This window comes from Ursus americanus, chromosome 21 (assembly GCF_024610735.1).
Source record: "Ursus americanus isolate L20-20 chromosome 21, mUrsAme1.1.p, whole genome shotgun sequence".
In the NCBI taxonomy this organism is placed as follows: Eukaryota; Metazoa; Chordata; class Mammalia; order Carnivora; family Ursidae; genus Ursus; species Ursus americanus.
In genome coordinates, this window is record NC_142147.1 from 48,376,047 (window position 1) to 48,403,830 (window position 27,784).

The 27,784-nt window shown below is 52.6% G+C and overlaps 1 protein-coding gene across 1 annotated transcript; it reads right to left on the reverse strand.

The window, feature by feature from the left end:
* Positions 1–440: 440 nt before the first annotated feature.
* On the reverse strand, positions 441–27,747 carry NOVA2 (NOVA alternative splicing regulator 2). The gene is made up of 4 exons (XM_045776327.2): positions 27,456–27,747; positions 18,800–18,943; positions 13,502–13,668; positions 441–4,916 (listed from the first exon to the last, which is right to left on the reverse strand). The coding sequence occupies exons 1-4, from the start codon at positions 27,730–27,732 to the stop codon at positions 3,834–3,836; spliced, it is 1,671 nt and encodes a 556-aa protein (XP_045632283.2). The 5' UTR covers positions 27,733–27,747; the 3' UTR covers positions 441–3,833.
* Between the last annotated feature and the right edge of the window lie 37 nt (positions 27,748–27,784).

Sequence of the window (27,784 nt, forward strand, 5' to 3'; positions counted from 1 at the left end):
CCCCTGAGACGGGGGATGAAGGAGGTGAATTTGGCACATCGAACCCCTTCTTCTCATAAGTGCTTTGAGGTCCTTCTCTGGAATCCAGGTGGCACCGTCCCTGGGGCCAGGAGAAGAGGGGCCGAACTTGTCTTCCCCCCTCCCCAATTTCTACAGATTTGCCCGAAGGAGGCAAGTGGGGTTCTCCCCGGCTGGTGGAATTTGGGGGATCCAAAGGTTAGGGATTAGTTGAAGGGGAGTTTTTTTCTGTCTTTTTTTTTTTTTTCTTACAAAGATTCTAAGAAAAACTCAGGGTGGGAGGGGTGAGGAAGGGGGACCCATTTTAGTTAAGTGTCCACAGACTTTTTCAATGCCTCTTAGGGGCCTCCCCAGAGAGAGGTGGTCCCATTTCCTCCCCTCTATCTGAGGTTCCCTCCCCCCGAGAGCGGCTCAGTTCCAAGGAAGTTTGGCACTTTTTTTAATCAATGGGAAAGTGGGGGAGGAGAGAGAATTAAGGGGGTGAGAAGAGGGGAAAAGACAGACAAAGATAGAGACAGGACAGGTAACAATGAGAGCCACAAGAGAGAAAGTAGAAAGCCATAGGGAGCCCAAGAAAGAAAAAGAGAGAAAGAGAGAGAGAGGGAGACTCTGGAGGAAGATGTTGGGAGCTGGAGGGCAAATGGGAAAGAACGGGGAGACAATTCAATGCAGCAAACACTTATTAAGCACCTACTGGGTGCTGAAGAGCAGGTGCAAGGAGGCCACTCAGAGTCTCTGAGATCTGACTGGCTAACAGGGAAGGGGGGGAAAGAGGCGGTGTATTTTTCAATGATCCCCATCCCTGACCCCACATCTGTGTCCCCTCTGGACATACTGCAGCACAAAAGATTGAGGTCAGAATGCAGAAGAGACTTTCATGGGATGGGGAAGATGGTAGAGTGGGTTTCCTAGGGTAAAAATGGGGAAAGGTATGTGGCTCTCCACTCACCAGCCTGGTGAGTGAACTAGCTCACTGAGCTAGCAAACTACCTTTCAGATAGCCCTGGCTGGTGGGGTAGGGGGTCCCCGAGAAATGTGAATAGGGAGGGGGTTGTCACACAGATACCCCAAGGGAACACTTTTCGGGAGGCCCAGCCTCCAGAGACGTGTCTGTGTGAGAGGAGTACTGGGTCCTGCTGATGGGGACCCAGACTCCCATGAAAGGGGCTATAGAAAGCATCTGACAAACCAGGGCAGCTGAGGATGCAAATGATATGCAAATGAGTGCTTTCAAATCCCACCTCCCCACTCCCAGACAGTGTTTTACCTCTCCCTGGCTCCTTCCACTCCTCATGGGGGCCTGGGGGGCTGTAGGGGGGATATTCCAGCTAGACACTCCAATGCCCACCGTGGGTGGAGATACTGTGAAATACCATAGGGTCTTCTGAGAGGCAGAGGGGAGCAGTGGCCCACAGGGCCACCTCCACCTCTAACTCCAAGAGGCGCCCCCCCTCCCCCGCAGAAGATATGTACAAAGTTACATCAAGAATTGTTTTGGCACTCGAATCTCCATCTGGGTTCAGTCTGGAGATTAGGGGTGGGGGCAGCAGCGATGGGAGATGGGGGATGGGGAAATGGGGCCTGCCCCCCACCCTAGAGATGAAGAGGGCATGGAAAAATTCACCCTAGTGCCCAAGCTACAGCCTCCCATCAGGTGGAAGGGCCGGGGTGGGAAATTCAGTGCAAGGTACCTTGAAGGCTATTGCTTTCTAGGGATTTTCACATTTTAATTTGGGGGTGGCTCTCTAGCGAGGGGCAGGGGTCTCCCAGGCTTTGGGGGTGGGAATTGTCTCTGGCTTTTCTTCTCTCCCTTTGTGGGAGAGAGACGAGGAGGCCTAATTCCCCCAAAGCCATGGAGTAGAGAAGGGTCTGGAAGACCTAGGAGGGGGACAAATGGGGGAGAGGGTAGGCATGGGGTGCCCCTCCCCCAGAGATGCTGATGATGGAACCAGGGCACCTGGGGGCCCTGCTTTGGGTTGGAGGAAGTGGAGGTGGTCTCCAAGGGGGAAGGGGAGATGGATGAGGGTAGAGGTGGGTCTCAGCTATCCTAAGTCCATAGGGTTGTCAGGCCCTGAAATCTCAGCCTGCCAACAAGGCCTTAGAGCTGACCACAGTCGCAGTGCTCAGGGAGCCACTCCCAAACCAACTCTCAGGGCTGCCTGGCTTGGCAGACTCCATCAGAACATTCTAGCTCCTCAGGGCCCATGGCAAGAGCACCAAAGCATTCTGATCCCTCCAGTACTACCAAAGTACTCCAGCTTGCTGAAAACCACAAGCCAATCTAATCTATTAGACCACACGAAGCATTCAGGCTCAAAGGGACCCTACCGTGGCTCACTGAACTCGACACTGGGTCATGATGGCCTGACAGAGCCACCGCACGTTTGGCTCACCAGACTCAATGGAACAAAGCCACGCAGACACAAGCATGCACACAAAAGGCGGGGGTGGGAATGGGGTCTTTAACAGTTTTCACTAGCTCCACCTCCCACCCCTCCCTGCCAGGTGAGTTCACAGACTTGGTGTATTTGGATAGAGATGACCCTGACAATACTGGGTCTTTTTCCTTCGAGTCCTCCAGATATGATCCAAGTCCCACCCCTTATTCTCCTCCTAGGCAGACCCCCAGGCCAGGACCCACCAAAGAGGGGTGCAGGTGGAGAAGGAGTGTCAGTGACTGGCCATGGCCCAATTCAGGAAGTGCATGCTCCATCCCAATGACGTCACAGGAAATAACCCGGAGATACCACAGGAAGTACATGCCCCCACGATGTCGCTGAAGTAACCTTCGAGGAAGGCCCATTGAGACATCGTAGGAAGTGCCTATCTGTCCTGTCATCACAGGAAGTGACCTCTGGGGAGCTACTTCCCGTGACATCATAAGGAGTGTCAGCGGCACCCCAGAAAGTACTTAACTCAGTGACATCCCGACAGGGACCTTCACTCCCATTACTCTAGGTAAAACCATAGAAGATGCCACGGGAAGTTGTCGAAGCCTCTCACAAGAGTCTTGCGCGTAGGACTGGACCAATCCCAGAACTGGCCTCATTCCCAGCAGCACTGCACCCCCTCCCCCTATACGACCTGACAACAAAACAGTGAACAGTCCCACCTAGGAGGGGCAACTCCAAGGGCGGGTAGAGTCGCTGAGAAAATCTGGGAACTCTGGGGTCCCTGCTCCAAATACCCCATTTCAACTCAGACCCCTCTGCTACCTCTACTCCCATCCCTTCTCTCAGATCTGGAACTGACAGCAGAAGTGGGGTGTTGTTTGGGGGAGGCCCCTCATTCTAGGTGGCCCAGAGGCTCCCTCCCCTCCTCCCATATGGAAACAAAAACTTACAAAGGGGGAAAAATCCTTACCAAAAAAAAAGAAAGTAAAAAAGAAAAAAAAAATGAAAAAAAAGGGAAAAAAAGAGAAGAAAAGAAAAAAGGAAAAAGAAAAAAAAAAGGAGGGAAAGAAAGAGAAAATAACGCTTTGTTTTCTATTAAAATCAACAAAATGCAATATATACAGATATCACACAGACCCGGGCCCTGGGAGGAGGGGCCGGCCCAGTCAAGCGTAGGGAGGAAGGAAGAAGGGGTCAGTTCAGAGCTGGGGAGGGAGCTTCTGGGCCCCATCCCCAGCCATCGCTCAATCCTGCCTATGACTACCAGAAAGGGGGGGGTGCAGTCAGGCCTACCCCAGCCCCATCCCACAGGGAGCAGGACTACACCCGAGCTGAGGTCAGGAGTTGGGGTGGGGGGGAGGGGAGGAGAAGGAAGAGGAGGAGAAGGGGCCGGGAGGAGGGTGGGAGCACACACCACAGGCCTCATCCCACTTTCTGGGGGTTTGAGGCCCTCACTCCCTGCTCGTAGGTGACCCGCTGGCTGATGAGGTATTGAGCGGCTTGCGTGGCCGCAGGGCTGCCCGTGATGGTGACCCGCCGGTTCCGCGTGCCAGGCAGGAACTCCCCCTTCTTGGAGATCTGGATGCGCGCGCCTGTCAGCTCCTGGTACTCCACCAACGTCTTGCCCCCTTTGCCCAGGATGGCCCCCACCAGGTTCTCAGGCACCGCAATCTCCACCAGCTCCTTGGCACTCTCAGCTGCCAACTTCTCTGCCGTCAGGAAGCCCCCGGCGGCCCCGGCTGCAGCTGCGGCGGCCACCAGCGGGCCACCCCCGCCGCCCGCCCCGCCGCCCGCCCCGGCCCCGAGGTAGCCGTTGGCTGCTGCGGCCAAGGCGAAGGACCCCAGGGCTCCGGGGGGCGGGGGCGGAGGCGGGGCGGCCCCTCCGGCTGGCCCGGCCCCGGCCTCCCCCGCGTAGGACGCCAGGAGGTTGGCGGCGGCCGCAGCGGCGGGGTTGGCACCAGCGGCCACGGCGGCCAGGACCCCGGAGGCCGCGGCCGAGTTGAGGCCCAGGCCGAGGGAGTTGGTGTTGTAGCCGTAACTGGCCAGCGTGTTAAGCGCCGTGCTGATGGCCAGCAGGTCGGTGCCAGAGAAGGCCGGCAGGGCGGCCGGAAAGGCGCCCACGCCCGCCAGCCCCGCGGGGCCCAGCAGACCGGAGGCGGCCGCGGCCGAGGCAGCGGCAGCGGCGGGCAGCACATCGGCCGGGCTGGCGTACGGTGAGCCGGTGGGGTTGGAGTTGGCCACGGGGCCAGCCACGTTGGCGTAGCTGATGTTGAGGCAGCTGCTGCTCTGGGGGTCTTCCTGTACCTTCTGCACGATGGCGCTCACGGCCTTGTGCACCTGCTCTGGTTCGCCGCTGACTGTCACCACACGCTCCTGAAGGTTGATGCCCTCTGGCTTCTGCGACAGCTGCACCCAGGCACCCGACTGTTCCATCACGGCTTTCACTGTGGCGCCGCCCTTGCCGATGATGAGGCCCGCGGTGCTGTTGGGGACGATCAGCTTGGCCTGCATGTGGGGCGAGAGGGAGGGTCTTTAGGATGGTGGGTGGGGACCGAACAGTAGCATTAGGCTAGGGCTTGCTGTCTTAACTCGCCCCCGCTCTCACGTGTCCCAAATCAGGCCCGCTGTGCCCCTTGATAGACGCGGGTATGGTCGGACTGCTTGTTAAAATAGTGAAATTCGGGGCGCCTGGGTGGCACAGCGGTTAAGCGTCTGCCTTCGGCTAGGGGCGTGATCCCAGCGTTCTGGAATCGAGCCCCACATCAGGCTCCTCCACTGGGAGCCTGCTTCTTCCTCTCCCACTCCCCCTGCTTGTGTTCCCTCTCTCGCTGGCTGTCTCTATCTCTGTCGAATAAATAAATAAAATCTTTAAAAAAAACAAATAAAATAGTGAAATTCTTCCACATTGGTTGGTTAAAAAAAAAAAAAAAGAGCTAGTACTCCACGTCCTCTCAGTAGGCTCTCAGCCACCTTGTCCCATACGCCTGGGACCCCCAGGGCCTCCCTTTCATCCAGCACCTTAAAGGCTTAATGGCTGACCCAGTAGGTGCCCTCCAGGACAGCGGGTGCTCCCAGCTTACATTGGTGCTCACGCCTTCCAGATCATTAAAGACTCTGACTCCCAGCCCCAGAAAAGGGGTCATTAAGTCTCACTTGACAAAGGAGCCACTTGAGGCCTGGGAGATGAAGGGGCTTGCCCCAAGGTTACCCAGAGTGCCGAGGAGCTGCAATTCAGTTCCATCGTGTTTCCCCTCCTGGGGCAAGGTCACTGCACTTAACCTCTTTTTGTTATGCCCCCCCCGCCCCCCCCCCCATTCAGATGTTGAAGTCCTAAGCCTCCCCAGTACCTCATGATATGACTGTATTTGGAGAGGGTCTTTAAAGAGGCAACGAAGTTTAAGTGAGGTTATTGGGGTGGGCCCTAATCCAATATGACTGGTGTCCTTATAGGAAGAAGAGATTAGGACACAGGCACACACAGAGGAATGACGGTGTGAGAATGCAGGGGACGACCATCTCCAAGCCCAGGAGAGAGGCCTCGGAAGAAACCAACCCTGCCCCAGATCTCAGACTTCTAGCCTCCGGAACTGTGAGAAAATGGATTTCTGTTGCTTAGGCCACCTGGTCTGCGGTACGCTGTTAGGGCCCCCAAGCAATCGAATGCACTTGTCCTATCTGTAAAATGAAGATAGAAAACCTTACATCTCAGGAGGCAGGGAGGCAATTGGGCACTTAAATACAGAGGACCCCTTCTCGGGTCCAGAAAGGCCCATCCTTTGCCGCTGCAAATCCTATCCATCTTAATTCTGGGGGTGGCGGAGGGGGAGATTTCAAAATAAAAACTCTCTCCTTTCACATACCCAAGGATACTTCTACCATAAGTTCCTCTTGCTCAATCCTTCCCACATCCTCTCAGACCAGTGGGTTCCACCCCTGAAGCCCCTGACTCTCCTCTTCGCCCCCTGAGCCAGACCCCAGAGGTGTTTGGGAAATCTGTGGGAGCGCTTTTGGTTGTCATGAGACTTGGGGGGTGCAGATGCCGGCATGCAGTGGGCAGGTCCTTGGATGTTTACACTCCACAACCTGAGACTCAGTTCTTTACAACCGTCTGGGTCCCGTATGGCTTTTGAGTGACTCCCCGGACATTCATGTTGGTGAAAAGCCTGTTTATAAACCTCAGAGCCGAGACCTGAACCCCACGATCCATAAGATCTGCTGAAACTTCCAGGGATGCGACTAACTGGCCAATGAAGGGAAGATTGTACTTTGTTTTGTTCTGAACTTTACCCAGAGTGGTTCATCACTTAAAAAAACCATGGGGGCGCCTGGGTGGCACAGCAGTTAAGCGTCTGCCTTCGGCTCAGGGCGTGATCCCGGCGTTACGGGATCGAGCCCCACATCAGGCTCCTCCGCTGGGAGCCTGCTTCTTCCTCTCCCACTCCCCCTGCTTGTGTTCCCTCTCTCGCTGGCTGTCTCTAGCTCTGTCGAATAAATAAATAAAATCTTTAAAAAAAAAAAAACCATGACAACAGTAGTAATGCCACGTGTCTTATTTACATCTCCGATGTGACACCCTGGATCCCGTGTTTGTCTCTGTCTCTCTCAGGCTATGTTAGGTGTGAGCGGCTGACTCGTTCCTTAGTTCTACTGTAGTGATCTGTAACATTTATCTACGAAGATGCATCTCGTTTTATACCACATCACTCCCTTATGTAAAAGAGTTTTACGGGAGAAAGAAAATGTACATACGTACAGTGGAATATTCCTTGGCAATCAATTTAAATGAACAAAGCACTGATCCAGGTTACAACATGGGTGAAGCTAGAAAACACGCTGTGTGAATGAAGCCAGACACAAAAGACCACGTATTGTAGGATTCCATTTATACGGATGTTCAGAACAGGGAAATCTATAGAGACAGAAAGTAGATTAGTGGTGGCTTAGGGCTGGGGGGTGGTGCTGAGCTGTGGGGATTGAGGAGTGATAGCGAAGGGGATCAAGATTTCTTTCTGAGGAGATGAAATGTTCTAAAATTGATTGTGGGCCTGGATGCACAATTCTGAATATAATAAAAGCTTGGAACTGCATGCTTTCAATAGGTGAATTATATGTGTGTGAATTAGCATCTCGATAAAACTGTTTAAAATCTTACAGATTTCGGGGGCGGCTGGGTGGCACAGCGGTTAAGTGTCTGCCTTCGGCTCAGGGCGTGATCCCGGCGTTATGGGATCGAGCCCCACATCAGGCTCCTCGGCTATGAGCCTGCTTCTCCCTCTCCCACTCCCCCTGCTTGTGTTCCCTCTCTCGCTGGCTGTCTCTATCTCTATCAAATAAATAAATAAAATCTTAAAAAAAAAAATCTTACAGATTTCGATAGGTAATATATCTACATGATATGCTTTTCCATGTACTGAAATGAGTATGTGTGTGTGTGTGTGTGTGTATGTGTCATTTCAGAGGTAAGCGGGCTGGGAAAATATTTGTGGGGGAAAGAGGACACGGGGTTTGACAAGGCTGAGAACCACTGCTCTACTTGCTCTGTTCGTTGTTGATCTGCCTTCAACTTTTCCCTCCTTCCCTCTTGCTGACTCGATGGCAGGCAGACTAGACTCCCTGCTGTTCCTCCAAGTCCCAAGCTTGGTCCGGACTCAGGGCCTTTGCACCTGCTATGCCCTCACTTAGAATGCTCCTTCCCAGAAAAGGAGGCTCACCCCTCTCATCGTTCAGGTCTTTGCACAAGTGCACCTCCTCAGAGAGGCCTTATTTGCTTATTTTATGTCCCTAGCACAGAGACCTCCAGACTTGTACCCAACTGCTAGCTTCACATCTCTAGAACGATGTCGAATGGACACCTCAAACTTAAAATGCAAAGTGGAACTCCTCATCTGCTCAAATGTGTTTCTACCAGGGTCTTCCTCATTCCAGTACATGGAAAATGCACCCTTTCACTTCTCAGGCTCAACACTAGGAGTCCTCTCTTTCCCTCCCACTCAACATCCGATCAGCAATTCTATTGCCTCTACCTTCAAAATGTATAGTAGACAGGGTGCCTGGCTGGCTCAGTCAGCGGAGTGTGTGACTCTTGATCTCGGGGTTGTAAGTTCGAGCCCCATGTTGGGTGTAGGGATTACTTTAAAAAAATAAAATCTTAAGAAATATATATATAGTAGACTATTCTAGATTAAAAGAGACTAATGAGGTATAACAACCCAATGCGATGCATGAATATTGACTGAATCTTGGATAGAAAAATACTTTATAGACATAGAAGATATTTTGGGACAATGTGAATGAATATGAACTCTCTATTGACTAATGGCATGGAATTGGTGTTAATTTTTGTAGGTGTGATAACAGTAACGTAACAATATAGGACACGTCCTTAGTCTTGGGAGAGGCATGCTGAAGAACTTGGGGGTGAGGAGTCATGAGGTTTATACTTATTTTCAAATGGATCAGGACTCTTTCCCCCCCTTTTTTCTGCTTTATTTTTCATCATAGCACTTTTCACTCTCTCACATTTACTTACTCACTTGCTTGTTTTTCGGTTTCCCCGTGAAAGAATGTAAGATCCACAAGGGTAGAGATTTCTGTCTGTACTGTTGACTGCTGGGTTCTTGGTGCCTAGGGGAATGCCTGGTATGCATTCAGCAAAGAGCGTGTGAATGAATGGATGGATGGAAGAAGGAACGGTGATGTGCTCACAGGACCAAGCAGGAATGGGACTGCATGGAGGTGACCAGGTTATCTCACCTGGTGGTGGTGGTGGTGTGAGTGTGCGGAGGTGGGGAAGTAGGGTGCTGTGCATTTGCCTACACAAACTCAGCCTGCTCTGAGTTTTCTAGATTAATTGGACATTCTGATTTATAAAATGGGAGGCACTTTAGTTTTTATCTATTGGCTACCTCTTCAAAAGGTCTACGAACTACTGGAATTACTGTGTAGTAGCCAGACCACTAGTTTGCAGTCTGTCCATACGAATCCCTGAAAAGTTGCCTTGGACTCTGGAGACACTTGCTCACTTGCCCAGGTTCGAAATCCTGGCTCCACCATTAATGCTGGGCAAGGGACCTAACCTCTTTGAGACTCAGTTTTCTCATCTATAAAATGGGGATATCAGGGGTGCCTGAATGGCTCAGTGGTTAAACGTCTGCCTTTGGCTCAGGGCGTGATCCCGCTGTCCTGGGATCGAGCCCCGCTTCGGGCCCCCTGCTCCACTGGGAGCCTGCTTCTTCCTTTCCCACTCCCCCCGCTTGTGTTCCCTCTCTTGCTGGCTGTCTCTCTCTCTGTCAAATAAATAAATAATATCTTTAAAAAAAATAAAAATAAAATGGGGATATCCATCTCTCCTCCACAGAATTATTGTGAAGCCGAACTGAGATCATTCATGAAATGATGAGCTTGATTCAGGGGCTAGTGCCCCTTAGTTATGTTTCTGCTTGGCCCTTACGGGCATATCATCATCCATTTATTCAAACAAGCGACATTTGCTGAGCACCTACGATGTGCTAAGCATAGGGTGCCATGGGAGGGTACAGGTCATATGTGCTCCTAGTAGATACTCAAGAAATCGTTGTCGTCATTGTCACCCGAATGGGCAGACCTGGATTTAAATCTCACATCTGTGGTACAGGTGCTTTGCAAAGTAGTCTGATGGTTCTTCAAGCAGTTAGACATATCATCTGACCCAATTCCATCCCTAGGTATATAGTCCAAAGAACTGAAAACCATACCCACACATATGTTCATAGCAGCATTCTTCATAATAGCTCAGAAGAAAGAGCCCAGATGACTATCAACTGATGGCCAAACAAAGTGTGGTATATCCGTAATATTATTTGGCCATAAAAAGGAATGAAGTTTTGATATATGTTATGATACGGATTAATCTTGAAAGCAGTTTGCTAAGGGAAAGAAGCCAGACACAAAAGGCCATGTATTATGTCATTCAATTTATATAAAACATCCAGAATAGGCAAATCCATAAACACCAAAAGTAGGTTAGTGGTTGGGACAGGGAGGGGGAGCCGGGAGAATGGACAGTGACTGCCAAAGCGTAATATGGGGCTTCTTTTTGGACTGGCGAAAACGTTTTGGAATTACATTAGGTGATCGATGCATGACTTTGTGAATATACTAAACACCACTAAATAGTATACTTTAAAATGGTGAACTGTACAGCACGTGAATTATATCTCAATTTATATATGCAAAAAAAAATCATCAGAAAAAAAGTCCAAGTCAAGAGGATAGAACAGAATATATGAAACCAGACCTAAGAGTCAAGAGGTATTTAGTATGATACAGCATTTCAGAGGGAAAAAGGAAGGATGAAGTAACTGTTCACCAAGAAATGGTAAGAGCAAATGCCTTCACCTTTCTGCACCTTGTTTCCTCTCCTCCAACACGGATGTAACCACAGCTACTCCACACAACCATTGGGAATAGTGAATGACTAGAGTGCCTAGCACATGGGAAGCCCTCAGCAAATGGTTAACTGTCTTCATGATAGGCCCAGGTGGTAGACCCACAGCATCTTAGAAACATCACAGGTGCAGTTTCATAGAATCCTGGAGTGCCAGGATGTCAGTCAGAACAGTGGAGTCTTAGAATAATGTACGTCGAGAATCTTGAAATCACAGAGCCATAGAATTGTAGGAGTTTTAGGGCCCAAAAGACCTCAGAGCATATCTCTCCCCATGATTTGCAAGTCTGTGGAGATTTTCAAATAGTCATAATATAATAATAATTATACAGCTAACAGTGCTTCCATTTGCCAGACACTTTGGTAAACACTTTCATATAGTCACTACCCTACAAGAAGAGGCAGGCACTATTATTATCGCATTTTATGGCTTGGAAAACAGAGGCAAGAGAGGTTAAGTAACTTGCTCAAGGTCACACAGACAGTGAGTAATAGAGCCAGGATCTGATCCCAGTCCGGAATCTCTGTTCAGATTCCCAAGGCTTCACCCCAGAAATTCGGATTCAGTGGCTCTGGGCTGGGACCCAGGAATCTGCATTCTAAGCTGCCTATATGATTCAGATACCAGCCAGGGCTGAGAACCACCAGTCTAGCCCAGAGGTGGCAAACTGGTGGTCCTCAGGCCACAGGCAGCCCACAGCCACATAGTGGTTTTAAGACAGAGCCAACCTTTGAAAATCAGTTGATTTCACATGTTTCTGGCTTCTTCTGAAAATTTTGTAAGATGTGGCAACACTTTGTCTACATTCCCAAAGGGCAAGATTTGAGTCGTATTATATCTCTCTGATGAGGCCAGAGTCCTCAATTCTTTATGTTCCCTTGCTGAATCTTGGAGGCATTTCAATTTATAATCCCTGATTTGGCCCAGCTTCCACACTGTAAAGAAAGGAAACTGAGGCTTACAGAAGGGAAAGGAACCCAGAGTAACACAGCAAGTCCAATGTAGAAAGAGAGTAGACCTGTTTTCTTACTTAAAAATCCCATAATAATATAAGCAGCTAACATTTTTTTTAGAACTTTCTATGAATTAGGCATACAGGCTAAGCGCTTTTTCAACATCAGTGAACACTGATCACTGCCCTTAAGTAGGTATCATAATGAATCTCATTTTGCAGATGAGAAAAATGAGGCATGGAGAAATCAAGTCACTTGTTCAAGGTCGCACAGGTAAAGAAGTAAGTTATCAGAGTAAGATTCAACTCATCATCTGACTCCAGAGCCTGAGCCTTTAGCCATTATCTCTTTCATTCTTTAGAGCCCCCTAAGTAATAAATAAGGAGAGGAAAAATCCTGGTTCTATAAACTTTTGATTCCACTATCTCAGAGTTCCTGTGGATTAGGGGGTAGGGTGAAAGGATCGGGTGCAGATGGTGCTGACCCCATCTTCCCTGAAACACGTGCAAACCCTTCATGAACTCTGAGCTCTTTGTGGCCGTGACCAAGGCAGAGGGAAGAGGCAATATCCTTGCCACCGTGTAAACGGTGTGGCCTGCTGGTGGGAAGGGATTCGGGAGAGACCTGGCAGAGCCGCTTCAGCACCAAGGACAGCAGCCGCGCTCCAAGCCCTGAGCCCCAAGTCTTTTTTGGGAATGATCCGCTTGGCAGCATTCTTCCAGGGCTTTCCGCCCACCGTATCCCCAGGAATTTGGGGGAACTCAGGTCGGTGGTTTCTCCCATCTCAGAGTAACAAGAATTCCCAAGAATTCCAGATTCCTTTTACCGAGGGTCTCTCTCTCTCTCTCTCGTCTTTGCTTCTAGGCAGACCCTAAGGAGCCCTCACAAGTGGCCTGTCCTCCTGCCAGGGGCTCTCGCCCCTCTGCATCGTGTGTGCAAGTACATGGGAGTGGGGAAGGGGAGAGAACACGGGGAGTGTACGCAGTTCCCCTCCCCTCCGCCTCCTACCCATCCAGGGCCACGCCAGGGGCTTTGCAGCAAGCCCACCTGCCCCCCCCCCCAGCACCGTGGTCATGGCAACCAGAGAGGCCGGAGTAGTGATTGGTCCGCTCCGTACCACACCCCTACGCCACCGCTTCCCCGTAACTGAGGCAACCAAGCGGCGCTGTCCTCCTCCTTCCATCCCTCCTAGAGAGGCCTGTGTAGGAGAGGGACCTGCCCCCTCCCTCGCTAGCAAAACACCATTTCTTCAAAATGGTGGCTATCCCATACAATAATTAATGGAGAGAGGGAGTATGAGGCCATTTCTAAACTCTTCTGGATGTGGATGGGCTGTCAATGAAGTCACTTCCGGTGAGAACCGGAAGTGGGAGGCAGGTTGCTCTAGGAGACGATGGGATGAGGTGGAAGGAAGAAGAGGGTCTAGAGAATCCCAAGAAGTTGGGATAAGATGGGAGGGGGGCATAGAGGGTGGTCCAGGGCAAAGTCTCCCAGACCTTCACTCTCTCTCTTCATGAAGCCCACTCTAAGAGGTTTGGAGTCCCTAGGCTGACTCCCTAATAATACGACTAACTACTACCACGTATTTGATTGGCAAACGTCTTATCGGCCTTATCCCATTCAACTCCCACAGTAATCCAGTGATATGGGAGAAGTGTCTTCTCCCGAACCTCACCGGCTTTACAGAAACCCAGTATTTGCCCCTGCTGACCTGCTTGGCTCTGTCAGGGTTCATCGTGGTTTGGGGTTGAAGGATGTTGACCACCTCAGGCTTGGTCATTGCTTGTGGGATTTCTCGGACCTTCTCAGCAATAAAGCTGTGCACAGCATTCAAGGCCTCTGCTGTGCCCTGTACCAGGCATACTCGTTCTGTGGTTCCTGTTGAGCAAGGGAGAGAGAGGGCACCCTCATCACACAGGAATGGGAAGATTCCTGGGAGACGGGCCCCATTTAATGGAAAGAGAAAACCTAGATCCAAAAAGTGGACCTGACTGGGCCCAGGTCACATGGTAAGCCTGGGGAGCTGGCATGGGCTCCCAGGCCATGGTGGGTAGCTGGGAAAGTGAGTGGAATGCCTGTTTTATAATCTGCACTTCGTGTCCCTCCCCCAAAACAACCCCAGGGGATGGAAGAATGATACTTAAGCGCTTTGCGATGCCCACAGCAGCCCTGGGCAGGGGAGACAGGGCTCAGCTGCCTCTTCCCAGTCCTTGCCGGCTCCCGGTTGCCCTGGCAACCATTCACTCACTCCCCCCCACCCCCAGAAGCCGGGAGCTCAGGCCTGCAACGGTTGCCACAGTAACTGGAACCCCCTTATCGGTCTGGCTGGCCGGGTCCTCAGCCCACCCCCAGGGGGACGAGGGACGAAGCCCCGTTGCCGTGGCAACCTCTGAAAGCCTGCAGCGAAGGCCTCTGGGCTTTTGGAGAGGATGGGGAAGGGCTGGGGGATGGGGAAGACAGAAGAGAGGCCAGAGTGCCCGCCTGGACCCACCAGATGGAGGGCTGAAGGGTGGGGGAGGGCACGGGTGTGGACAGGGGAGAGCAGAGGCAACTTGTGGAAGGGTAGGGACTCAGGGATGGAGAAAGGAGGGTGGGGTGGATGCCTTTGCTGGAGATTGTCTAGATTTTGGCTATGGTTTTAACCTAAGCATCCTTACTGTGTGTGTGTGTGTGTGTGTGTGTGTGTGTGTGTGTGTGTGTATACTAAAGGTAGGGAGGCAGTGGGGTGAAAAGAAGCCAACTCTGGGTGATGTTGGGATATATGTGTGTGGGACAGAGACTCTGGGGGACACTCTGACCAGTGTGAATACATCTGTGAGACTGTTTGGGTGAGTCATGTGTGTGTGTGTGTGTGTGTGTATGCACGCGTTTCCATGCATGTGTATACCTGGGCAGGACTGGCTAAATTATCTTTATCTGCATATGTGCATAAGAGAAAGCGTGGGAGAGACTGAGATGTCAACAGACAACATGACACAGTGAATCCAGTAAAGATTGTGCAATCTTGCACACGGGAAAGACTTTGGGTGTCACTGTGATGTTCAAGGTTATGTATGTACTGTTTGTGAGACCAAGCTGCTTGTACAGGAGAGTTTGATAGAAAGAAACAAAGAGACCCATGAAGCAGCACTGGGGCTGTATAATGAATGAATATCACTTTGAGACCGGATGTCAGCGTGAGTGTTGGCAGAAAAGAGACAACCAGACACCTTTTGGTGTTCAAAAGACGGTTTGGATGACTGGTGTGTGGTATGTGTATATATGTGCGTGAGTCTGTGTGTAGGAGACAGACAGACAGACAAGACTCTATCACTGGTGTGTGTCAATGTGAGAAAGAGAGAGGGAGACCGACAGGCAGACTCAAGGGTCAGCATGACAGGAGGACTGATGTGTGTGTGTGTGTGTGTGTGTGTGTGTCTGGGTGTATGCGTTACAGCCGGACAAAGACGGCTCTACCGTGACCGGCTGGTGTGACAGTGTGCATGCCTGGCTGAGCTGCACGTGTTTGGTGTGTGGAGTGGGTGTCTGTGTCTCTCTCTGGGTGGGACTCTGCCTGCAGGGACCAGTTAGCTCCCTGGGTCTGTAAAAGGTCTTGAGTGTGTGCCAGGCTCCATGTGCCTGAGTGTCTGGGACATTTGGGGGTAAGGGTCCAGTCTCCTGTGGGCGTTCTACCACAGCATAGTGGTGCCACTACCTTGACCCCTCTCTGGCCATCTCAGCCTGGTGGGCCAGTCTCGCCATGTGTCCCAGTGTCACTGTCTTGGGGGCACTTGGGTGGTTGACATCCTCCATCTCCTCTGGGTCACTGTTCCTCACTGATTCCCCCCGACCCCAGAACAATGGACTGGTCTGAGCCAAGGGTGAGTCAGCGTGCAGGCTGCCTCCGTCTGGGTGTAAATAGGAAAGGGTGTGGGTCAGGGTGGGAACTGGGGGGGGGGGCGGGGTGGCCCTGGGGAGAGCCTGGCTGAAGTGGCTCTGCTCTCCATTTCTGTGAGGCTCCCTTCCAGCTCCAGGAGTCTGGGATTTCCCACCCTTTGTAGTTCTCTAGTGGGGTCCACGAGGGCTTTGGGGGGCTTGGTTAGTCCCTGAAAGAGTGTCCAATAATGACAGCTGGTGCTTACAAAATACCAAGTGTTAGGCACTATTCTAAGCACTTTGAATATATTTGTGCACTTAATGTAGGAGGTAGGCAATATTATTATTCTCGATTTACTGCTAAGGACACAGAAAAGGTTTGGGATCTGTCCGAGTTCACTCAGCCAGTAATGAAAGTTCCTGGATTCACACCCAGGTGTCTGGCTTCAGAGTCTGGACTTCTAACCCCGGAGCCACCCTGTGCTCAATTTGGGGGGTACAAACTCTTGTGTGTGCTTGTGTGTGTGTTGGGAGGAGGGCATAAGACAACTTCATTTTTGCTATTGTATTTTTGATCGTAAAAAAGAGTATGTATGGATTTATTAAGTAGTCACTTAAGATTTTGTACTTTAAAGCAATATATGATAAATCAATAAATTTTTTTTTAAAAAGTGTGTGTCTGTGCTTTTCTTTGGGGGACAGAGCTTCAGGCAGATGCTCAAAGTCAGAAGGAGTTTGGAATCACTACGGTGTCGGAGTGAATGTATGGATGTCTGTGTGCGTGGCTTTGGGCAGATGCCTGCTTCTTTCTGGGTCTCAGTTTCTCCACGAATGATATGGAAGGATAGAGTCTGGAACTTGGCGTTTCCTGTGCCAAGGAGGGGGCACCCTTTGTGCTCTGCCCCTCTCTTGGGGTTAAGGGTCGGGTAGGTTTCTGTTTCACGCAGTAGACACAAGTGCAGTGCTAGTGCGTGCGTGTGTCCATCTGTCTGTGTGTCTCTCCATTGTCATTTCTCATCTGTTCTGTATGTTTCAGTCACAGTGAACAAACTCCCCCTCCAGCCTTTGAACATGCGAGTTCATCTTCCTGGAGTACTCTTCCCTGCTTTTATCTAGCTCACTCTTACTTATTGTTCCGGGCCCCTCCTCCAGGAAGCCCTCCCTGACCTTTCCAGGCTGGGTCAGGTGCCCCGTCTGGGCTGCCACCATCCTCTGGGCTTCCCCTTCCTAGCCCTGACCACGCTGGATCATTGCTGGTGTTCAGCCTGTCTTCCCTACTGGGCTGTGAGATCTGTGAGGGAAAGCGGGGGATATGTCAATCACTGCTATGTGCTCATCTCTGTCCACAGAACAGGTGCTCAGAGAACGTAGGTTGAATAAATGAATGAAAGGGTGTTAGCCAGGAGCAGAGGAAAATATGCTCTTCCTTTCAAGCAGTAGCACCTTCATTTCTTGTGTTCCTGTGGGTCCTGGGAAGTCCTAGGAGCAGGACTAGGATGTAGGGGGCCATGTCCCGCATCTCTGAGGTGGCACAAGCCATATGATCTGGAAATTCCACGTCAGCAGTGGGGAGGGGGCGCCGGACACATGTCCTGGGGCTGGAGAGAAATGCTGGCTCACGTTGCTTGTTTGAACAGTATTTGACCCAAGAAAGCCAATGACTGTCCCATCCTCTGGGTTCTCAGCTGCCTGGCCTGTGGGGTGTGTCACTGAGTTGGGCAGAGATGATGTGTCTCATGTCACAGAATGTGATCCAGGCTTAAGGAACCAAGTGTCCTCGGATAAATGCCCCAAGCAGAGGTCTTATTCGTATCTTATGGCCTAGGGGTCATATGGGGGAAACTGGGCCAGGGTGGAAGAGGAAAGCGAGGTGGGGGGTGTGCCTGGTTCCCTGGACAGTTCTCTAAACCTCTTGCCAAAGCTGCTTAGTGAGATGGGAGGCAGGGCAGGTGGAGGGAGGAGGGAGAGAGAGGGAGAATATGAATGTGTCCTGACCCTGAGCTCCAGCTCTGGTGTTTGACCTAAAAAATCCAAGGGGATTAAGGATGAACTAGAATCAGCTCTGGACCAAAGATGCGATTCTGGGGGCCTTCTCTGGGGGACATCCCTAGATGTCCAAGCTCAGGCACTGGTCTTGGGAGGGGGAGATGGAGGGGGTGACAGATAACGCAGGGGGGCAGCAGAGGGAGTGGAGGGGCCTTGGAAATGTTGTGGTTGTGGGGAGAGAGCAAGCTGGAGGAGAGGCAGAAAAGGGGTTGGGTTTGGAGGAAGGAAAGAAAAAGCACGTGAGGGCTGAGACCGGGAAGGAAACACGAAGGGAGAGGTGGGTGAGTAGAGTCAGGAAGAAATGAGGGGCAATCCAACAGATCATTGAGGGGGTGCTGCTGAATATTGGTTGAGTGGATGACTGACCACAGAGAGTTAAGGAGCAAGAGAAAGAAAAACGTGAGACTATAAGAGGTGGAGGGAAGGCAAAGATGGGGCGGGGGGGGGGAGACAAGAAGGGGGGAAAGAGGGAGGAGGAAAAGCAGAGAAGGACAGGACAGATGGATAGGGACGAGGGGTGGGGACATCCAAACAGAATCAGAGAGTTAGAAGCATCAAGAAGAGCAGGAGGAGCCAGAGAGAGGCGGATGGGAACAGAGACTCAGGGAACAAGAGATGAAAAAATCAGAAACAGAATGAGAGAGACATAGGAAGAACGACAGAGAAAACCAGCGAGACTCAAACTGGGCAGGATGGGGTAACAGAGAAATTCAAACGGCAAGAGTGGGGGGAAAGAAGTATGTGTGGGGGAGTATGCAACACGGCTGGCGGGCCCCCCAACCCCAAGGGACACCCTGACACCTGCCTCCCTGCCCACCCCCCTCCAGCAACTCCAACTGACCCAAAGGGGCAGGTGTGTGGGAAGGGGCACATCTGCCAGCACATCATGCAAATGAGCTCATGAATATGCAGCAGACCCATTGTCTTGCCCTGCCCCCACCCCCATCTGCTCAGGCCTGGCCCCTGGGGCTGAGGGCAGCTCTGTCCCCTTAGGAGGAGGGGAGGCCCCCCATCACTATCACTGCCCCAAGGGCAGCTCTTCCCCCTTATCCAGGGCCCAGGTGGGAGGGACAGGAGGCCAAGGGCAGAGTCCTGGGCCAGGGCTCACCCGGATAGAAGTCTTTGGACTTAGAGAGCTTGATGGTGGCTCCTGTCTCCTTCTGCAGCTGCACGATGGTCTGCCCGCCCTTGCCAATGATGGAGCCTGCCGCGTAGCTGGGTATCAGCACCTTCAGGAAGTATTCTCCTTCCTCTGCAGGGGCACACGGGGAGGGGAGGTAAGGGAGGCAGGGGAAGGGGTCTCCACCTTCGGCATGGTGTGGGCATAGGAAACCACTGGCATCACAGGAACATACAGGAGCAATGGCCATGAGAATAGCAGCAGGGAGAATAATACAAATAATGATCTTCATTCATTCACTCGCTCATTCATTCATTCATTCCACGAATAGTTACTGAGCACCTGCTACCACATGCTTGGCACTGTTTTAGTGAAACAGCCGTGAGGAAAACAGACAAACTCCCTGATTTCACAGGCAAATGAGGCAAATAAGGCCGAGAGAGTTTCAGTGATTCAGCCAAGAGCTCACACAGCTACATTCTTCTAGAGGGGGGGAGACAGACAGTATGTTTTATGTTGGATGGTGGTCAGCACCAGGAAAACAAAAAGGGGCAGGAGAAGGGAAGGGGGGTCGTAGGAGCTGCAGTGTTAGATCCAGTGGCCAGGAAAGCCCTCCCCAAGAATGTGGCATTCTTTGTTTAAAAACACTTGTACAGAACCTAGCATACACTAGACTCTGTTCCAAGTACTACACAAATACTAGTTCTTTTCATTTTCACACTGATGCTATGAAAGAAGTACTTTGTAACCTGGCTTTAGAGTCCAGGCTCTGGACCCTTATAACTGATTGTTTCCAGGCTGTGGAGGTGGGAATGGAACCATGAGGATCTGTGGGATAGCAAGTGCAAAGGCCCTGGGGTGGGATTGTGCCTGAGTTGTGCGAGGGAAGGTGAGGTAGCCCATGTAGCTGGGGCTGAGGAAGAGAGGTGGAGAGTGGAAGGGGATGCGGGCTGAGAGAGGTGGTGGTAGTCACATTGAGGTCTTTGGTTTTTACTCCAAGTGAGATGGGAACCAGGGGAACCAGAGATGGCTCTGGAGCAGAGGAGGGGTGGGATCTGACTTAGGTTTCCAGAAGATCCCTCTGATGTTCATGAGGCAGGAGGTGGTGGCAGGCTGACTTGTGGAACCATCGAGGGGGGTTGAGGAGGGATCCAGAGGAGAATATCCAGAGATGTTCTTAGCACTTAATATGGACCCCGTCCTGTGCTGAGTGCTTTGCAAGTTTGACCTCAACCATTCCCTACAACTCCCCATGAGGGGGGTATAATGAGCTCCATTTTTACGTAGGAGGAAACTGAGGCACAGAGGCGGTGAAGGCACCAGCCCAAGGTCAGCTGCCCAAGGGCACCAAGAAATTCACTGGTTTGAGATTCCAATGCAATTCTGCTTCACTCTTGGCTTTCACTTAGCACCTTCCGATGCTGGTGGCTGAAGACCAGTGCACTCAAGGACAGTCTCCAAGACCTAGGAGTGGTGAGGTGGTGCCACTGGTCACTTGTGGGACTGTGCCATTCTTTGTTAGGGACCAATTTTCTTGGTCCTGTGTAAAGCGCTTTGTTAATGCACTCAAGGCTCATGCCTCACCTCTCCCACCTTCTAACCCAACTGTTGCCCCTAAGTTCTCATAGGGTAGAAATTCAAATTCTGGAGCCTTCTCAGTATAAGAGCCTCTGTGATTTGGCCCTGAACTTCTTTCTAGTTTCACGTCCTCATCTTCCTCTATGTGCATCAGACATACTTCCTCTTTGTTCCTTAAACGTTCCCTCGTCCCGCGCACCTCAGGGCCTTTGCACATTCCTTTTGCTTGGAACTCCCCTCCCCCAGTGAATTCCTCTTGTCCTTCAGGTCCCCACTCAAATGATGCTTCTTATTGGAAGCTTTCCTTGAACCCTGAGGAGGAGATGGATCCCCTTCTGTTTGTTTCATGCCTTCAGAACAATGTATCACAGAAGTGCCCAGCACACAGTAGGCATGCAATAAACACTGGGGAAAGGAAGGGAGGAGCCAGGCCACTCTGCTTCCAAAGCTTAAGTCTTAAAACATCCCCCAGTGGTTTAAAAAATTTTTTTTTTCTTTTAAGCAAAGGAAACCTATTTTCAATGTCTCACATGAAACTCCAACACACAGAGCAGATAAAAGAGAAACTGTTCTGGTAAAAGTGGGGGCAGGGCGGGGGGCCGGGAGCCCTGCCCATATCTGCCTGATCCCTTAAGATTGAAGGTTCCAGGCTCCCTGATGTGTTAAGATGGGGGTACAGGGCCAAGGAGCTGGATGTGGCTTCGCAGGCATGGGGAGGGGGTCCAGGATGAAGGGGTTGCCCTGAGCCCAAGGCAATCCACTTAAACTTGCCTCATCAGACCATTAAACCTATTAGGTAATTAGCCCCCCAGAGTGCCTTCCCATCAATCATTCTGACCCCCCTGAATTCACTTTCTTCCCTGGGCTCACAGAGGCAGCCTCTTGCCTGCCCACTGCCCGCCCCTAAACCTGTCACAGAGATGGGGGACCAGTCCTCCATCCCTGAAAGCCTCCGAAAGATGGGGAGGACATTCTCACAAAGGACTCCATCCTCTTTTTCCTTCTTTGACTTCCATCCCCATTTTCTGTCCAGCCAGGGCCTCTTCCCCAACTTCCTTCTTGAAGGTAGAAGGTATTCATCTACTCTGAAGAAAACTGGGTACATCCCCCACCCCATTTTCTGTGCCCTCTGCCTTCCCCTTCCCCAGGAATCTCTGTATACAACAGCAGAAACAGCCTTAGACTGAGTGTGAATTTTGTCCCTGATGGGCTGCGGGGCCTTGGGCAAACCACCTCACCTCGTGGGGCCTCAGTATTCTCATTGGTAAAACGGGGACGTGATAGTATTAGCTCATAGGGCTACGGTAATTAATCAAGTGATAAACCATAAAGTACTTAGGATGGTCCCGGGCACCTGGAGCACTTGAGAAATGTTAGCTCTCATTACCCCCACCATCATCATGACTATTACCAATGTCAGAAATACAAGCAAACTTCTTCCCACAGCGTCTGGCCCAGGGTAAGTGCTCTACAAATGGGGAGACGAGCCTCTAAGGTCTGAGGTTTTCATTGGGCAATGGAAGAAGGAGGGGAGACCCCACTTCCTTCATCACTTGCCCCCTAGGGGCTGTGGCAGGCCTGCTTTTTGGAGGAGGAATGATCTCATTGATGGACACGAGACCCTGCCCAGCATCTCTGTGACTCCCTCGGTGCTGTTTTCTTCCTTTGCTCCCCCTTTCCTCCCTTCCTCCAACAAATCCTTCCTGAGCACCCACTCTGTGCCAGGCCTTGTTTGAGGTGCTGGTGACACAGCAGGGAACAAGACAGACAGTTCATTTCCTTCAAGTCCATTCACTTTCAACATTTAAATGCATCTCTGTAAAGAGGACACTTAAAAAAAAACACTGCTAATAATCAGAGTCTGAAGGCTGGTGATGTTTTCCCTCCGGGACACAGAATATAAACATACAATGGTGAAAAAAAAAAAAGTTTGTCCATGGACCAACTCAAGCCACCTTCTGGGTGCTCGAGGGTCCCCGTATCAGATGAGTATAAATTGGAGCTTCTACCTGAGGCCAGCCTCCTATGGAGACTGAGTAGGCAGGATCTCCCACCTGCAGAAGGTCGGAACTCAGGCCAGGAGTCCCCACGGCGGCCAGCCAACAGACCGCTCTGACTCTTCAGAATCTTCTGCGTGTCTTTCCCATTTGGGAGCACTCCCCTCCCCCCACCATTAAGGCCCCGTGTGAGTCCCACGCCCCCCAGGAAAAAGCCAGGCCTTTCTTTCCCAGCCTGCCTTGCAGCAAGCGGAGACACACACCCTCAGCTGAACCCGGAGCCCCCAGACCTCACACGCTCCCCACCCGGTTCGAGCAACCAAGGCTCTGCCTGTGAGAAAGTTCTTCCTTCTACGAAGCAGGATCTGAATGCCAGAACTCCGCACCCACCTACCTCCACCGTCTCTTGGCTTTTCCCCTGGGGTTCAGGAGGCTCCCTTTACCCTTGACCATGACTGAAGAAGTAGAGATGCCCACTTCTCTCCTGCTGGTTTTCCTCCTGCTACGACACCCAGCATCCTCGCCTCAGCCCCCTCTGCTCTCTCCCCCTCCCTGTTGTGCCCACCTTTTTCAGAAATGCTTCTGGAGTTTCCAAAAAGCAACCAATACCCCTCTCCCCTTAAATAATGGTGACCTACCCAAGAGATGTGGGGTGCTGTGTGGTAAGAGTGGCACTTTTTATCAGAGAGTTTACCCTGAAAGGTGGCTTTAAAGCGGGCTGGGAGGGGGGTTCATTAATGACAAAGGTAGAGCCGAAGGGGTGGGGGGGCGTTGTAGGGGTGTTTCCAGTGACAGGAGCTCTAGGGGGAACCGAAGTTGGGGTGCCGTGCTCATGGGACCTGCTCTGGCTTGCGGTTTGGGGACGGAAGTGTCGGTGTGTTCCACGGAGGTGTGAGGCGGCGGGGGTGTGATGTTGACATTGTCGTGGGAGCGTGTGGGGATGTGGCTGGTGGAAGACAAGACGACACGGCGGGGTGTGGGGTGGGAGCAGCACCGCTCAGGAGGGCGGGGACGGCAGGTGTGTGAAGCAGTCTCTCTGTGAATGATGGTGTTGCCCGTTCGCGTGAGAAGCGCAATACAGAACCTGGGGGGACGGCATGCCGGAGGTGTGACGCCGGCTTTGAGCTGTGACACTGCCTCTGAGTGAGAGAAACGTGGATGGGTATGATTTCCTTGGGGCGAAGCGCCGTGGGATGGTGCAACAGGCCTCCGATGACATTCTCGGTGGCACTGATGACAGTAGTAACGACCGCTATCGTGTGTCGACGCTTTGCTGTGGGCTTCTATATAGAGTCTCATTTAACCCACACAAGAACCCCAGGGGCTTACTAGCACATCTTACGGCTCCCATTTTCCAGATGAGGAGACTGAGGCTCGGAGCAGTGAAATAACTGGCCCGAGAGTCCCACACCAAGCCCATGGCAGTGATGAGATGGACCGTGGAAGGTCCATCTCACTCTCAGGGCTCTTGACCCTGGTGACATTGTCTTTATGGTAAGCAGGGAGGATGCTGGGAGCAAGACCTGGCGGCTGGAATCGCGTTCGGGGGTGACAGGTGCGCATGAGCATGTGTATGTGGGGAGGGAAGTTGCTGTTTCTGTACATATGGGGGTGACAGAGGTGGGAATACAGTCAGGAGTATGCACTGCTGGTGGTACCGTAGGAGTTTCATCTGTACTCAAGGTGGGGGGACATCCTTTGGTATTGTCCTGCTAGACTACAGTCCTTTGTCTCTCTGATGCGTGAGTTCCCAACCTGAGTTTCCATTCAACTTCTTCACCCGAGTCCTCCTGTCCTTAGGTGCCTTGTCTCCCTCCCAACGGCGTCTGGCAGTCACAGCGCCCAGACATTAGTTGGAACAGACACCATCTCCTCTCTCAGCCCCCGAGAATGGGCAGGAGTGGCAGGCTGTCGCTGCGGGCGAGAGCTCGATCTGCCCCGTCTGCCACCACTGGCTGTGACACCCCAGAAGTTTCCCTCAACCCTCTGGGCCTCGGTTTCCTCACCCAAAAATGGGGTTCACTATAGCGTCTACCCACATAATAGAGCCAGTCTCCCGGGTTCAAAGCCCAACTCTGCCTCTAATTAGCTGACTGACCTTGGGCAAGTTACTTAACCTCTCTGTGCCTCAGTTTGTCATCTGTTAAGAAGGGTAACATAAAAGAATTGTAAGGATTACATGATTGGTCTGTGCCAAGCATTTTCCATCATACTTCCTGGTGCACTGCAGGCCATAGATATTAGCCATTATTATAATTTATTATGGTTAATTATTACATCATAGAGTGTTGGGAGGATTACATGAAATACCGCCTATAAAGCAGTGAGCAATAATATTGGTAGTGATTATTACTATTATCCTTGTGGTTATTGTGATTTTCCCACTTGACAGACGGTGACCCTTGAGGCTCAGCAAAGGGGTGAGGTTGACCCAGCATTCCCCACTCAGGACAGTATTATTGCAAGGAGCTCCCAATTTTGAGATGAAAGTCCCGGATCCTTGCCCCACGCTGCCTCCTGAGTGTTTCTGTAAATGGAGGACTGTCCCTTCGCATCTCCAGGCCTCAGTTTCCCCACGGGTCACCAGGAGGGGAGGTGGAAGCATCTGGAGGAGAGGGTCCCTAAGGGCTCATCCTAGTTTTCCCCGCTGCTGAGGGAGGCAGGATGCCCAGTGGTTAAGCACACGAGCTCTGGGGCCAGACGGCCCGGGGCTAGATAGATCCCAGCTCCACCAACTTACGAGCTGTGTGACTTTGGGCAAGTGGCTTCATTTCGCTGAGCCTGTTTTCCTCATGTGAAAAAGCAGCTCAAATCATCTCCCCCAGAGGGCTGTATTTGGAAATTAACCCATATCTCAGAGCCTGACTTCTAGTAGGTGCCAAGTGCTTGGGCCTGACCGTCCTTGGCGGCATCACCATTGTTAGGTTGTGCTGCTCTGAGCAATCAGATTCAGAGCACCTCAGCCCCTTTAAAAGAAGGATGAGACACCCCTCCCCCCCCACAAACAGGGGCAGGGCTGGGCTGCCAGGTCAGGCTCAGGGACCGCCTGGGTCCCCGCCTGGGTCCCCAACTCTCTCCAGGACTGGGAATGGCAGTGGGTCAGGAAGAAGGGAAGGAAGTTGGCTGGGACATATTCATGTGTGTGCTGGGGGTGGGGGGAGCAGGAAGAAGGACAGGAAACTCCCTCCCACCCCTCCCCCAACTTCCCTTTCCTCCAATTTCTGCTGGACACCCTCTCACAGGCAGCCAGGGGGTCCCCAATTCCTGTCCCACCTGGACAGGAGGGGGGGGCGGCGCCGGAATGGAGGAAAGAGACTTGGCTTGTGTTCCATCTCGGGGAGGAGGTGGGAGGTCCCCACCCACCCACTACAGGGCCTGGTGGACCGGGGAGCATGCACTCTGCCCCAGGTCATCCCTCTCCCATCCGGAGGAAAAGGCCAGAGGAAGCCGATTCTGGCCAAGGTGACCGTAGGGAGGGGCTTGTCTGCTCTGGGGTCTCCCTCCATCCAGGGAGTTAATAGGCTGGGCTCTGAGACGCTGAGAATCCCGACCTCCTTCCCGAGTCCCCGGCCAGAGAGACACCCACTAGAGTTCCCAGCTTGTCTTTTATCTGGTACACATACCTCCTCAGGTCACACACACAGCGGGGGCCCTCCTGTCTTACACGCGCATACCTTCTGTGTTGTCAAACACTCAGACATCACACACACACACACACAATCCCTTGTCTCTCTCACACACACAGAATCACTCCCATATCTCTAGTGTTACATACTCAACCATTTCACACACACCCTCCCCTTGTTACAGATATATATATATACACACACACACCCCTTCCCTTTTCACACCCCTTGGGTGTCATATACACACATTCCCTGTCACACGGGCACCCATCCTTCCCTCTCCTTGTTACACACCCTCGTGCAGCTCACCCACAGAGCTCTAATCTCTCCCGTCATACACCCACCTTCCCTTGTCGCACACGCCCCCTCTGATGTCACTGTTGCACACCTCCATGTGTCACACCCAGCCACAGCCTCTTTGGAGTCACACCCACACCCTTTTCTTGTCACATACCCTCACCAGCTTCTTCTGGTCCCACCCCACCCCAGACACGCCTGTGTCACACACACTGAACTGCCTTCCTTGATCCACACAGCCTCTCATGGCTCACACCCAGAGCTGGCCCATTCAGCTTCCCCCACACACCCCCTTGCATGTCACACACACACCCTCTCACTCATGTGGCACACTGCCACAGCCCCCTCTAGGTTGACATGCACACACTTTCCCTTACCACACGAACCCCTTTGAGGGTCTCAAACACAGAGCCCAGCCCCTCATCTCACCCTGTCTCTTACACACACACACACACACACACACACACACACACACACACATCTTCTTTCCTGTCATATCCATGATCCCTAATGTCACACATCCAGGCCTTACAGGGCCCACAAGCGCACATACACACAAACACACACACATCTGTCCCAGCCACACATTCTCCCACCTAGCTTTACACACCCACCCATTCCTCCATCTCACCCAACACACCCACCCAGCTTGTCCCCACGCACAATCTCGCCCATGGCCCACTCATGCCTCCCTCTGGGACAACCCTTGCTCAGGACATCCCCAGGGAGGGAGGCTGGGAAGCTCCGGGTCCACAGGCCTCCTCTACTCCTTCCCCTCCCCCGCGCCAGGACACGCCAGCTCGGGAACACCCCTGCCCCGAAAGGGTCACATCACACACCCCTCAAGGACACAGAGACGCCCGCTCAGGGGGACCCACGCCCCCCATCCTTTGCGGCCCCCAAGGACACTTAACCACCCCCTCCCCCCCATCCCCTCTCATCGCAGACAAAGCTCCCAGCCCCGGGCAGCGGCGAGAGGGGGAGGGGGTCCGGCCCCCTCCCAACGCCCCTCTCAGCTCCCGGGTCTAGGGAGGGGCGCCCTTCCCCGCCCCAGAGCCCTTGCACCTGCCACGGCGGGGGGAGGAGGATGGAGAAAGGCGAGGCCCCCTGCCCGCTCCCCCACACCGAGTCGCAACCCTTTCTCACCTCCCGTGTTGCTGCGCTTGGTGCAGACCACCTCGGGGGGCGTTTCGAGGGGCCTCTTGCGGGAATCCGGGGCCTCGGGCTCCATGGGGGGGGCCTGGGGCGGCGGCTGCTGCTGCTGCGGCGGCTGCGGCGGCGGCGGCGGCGGCTGCTGTGGCGGCGGCGACGGCTGCTGGGGAGGCTGGGGTTGCGGCGGCGGCGGCGGCGGGGGCGGCGGCGGCTGCGGGGCCGCGGAGGCCGTGAAGAGGCCGTGCACCGCGCCGGCGGCCATCATCCTCATGGTCGCGGGGGGGGGGGCGGGGGACGGGAGTGGGGGAGGGGGAGGGAAGGGG

What these genes read in the sequence shown, in the direction of transcription:
- NOVA2 (XM_045776327.2), bottom strand. Translation starts at nt 27,732, where the DNA reads ATGAGGATGATGGCCGCCGGCGCGGTGCACGGCCTCTTCACGGCCTCC. An exon ending in CAAGCGCAGCAACACGGGAG is followed by an intron (nt 18,944 to 27,455) that starts GTGAGAAAGGGT and finishes GTGCCCCTGCAG; the next exon opens with AGGAAGGAGAATACTTCCTG. An exon ending in GTCCAAAGACTTCTATCCGG is followed by an intron (nt 13,669 to 18,799) that starts GTGAGCCCTGGC and finishes CTTGCTCAACAG; the next exon opens with GAACCACAGAACGAGTATGC.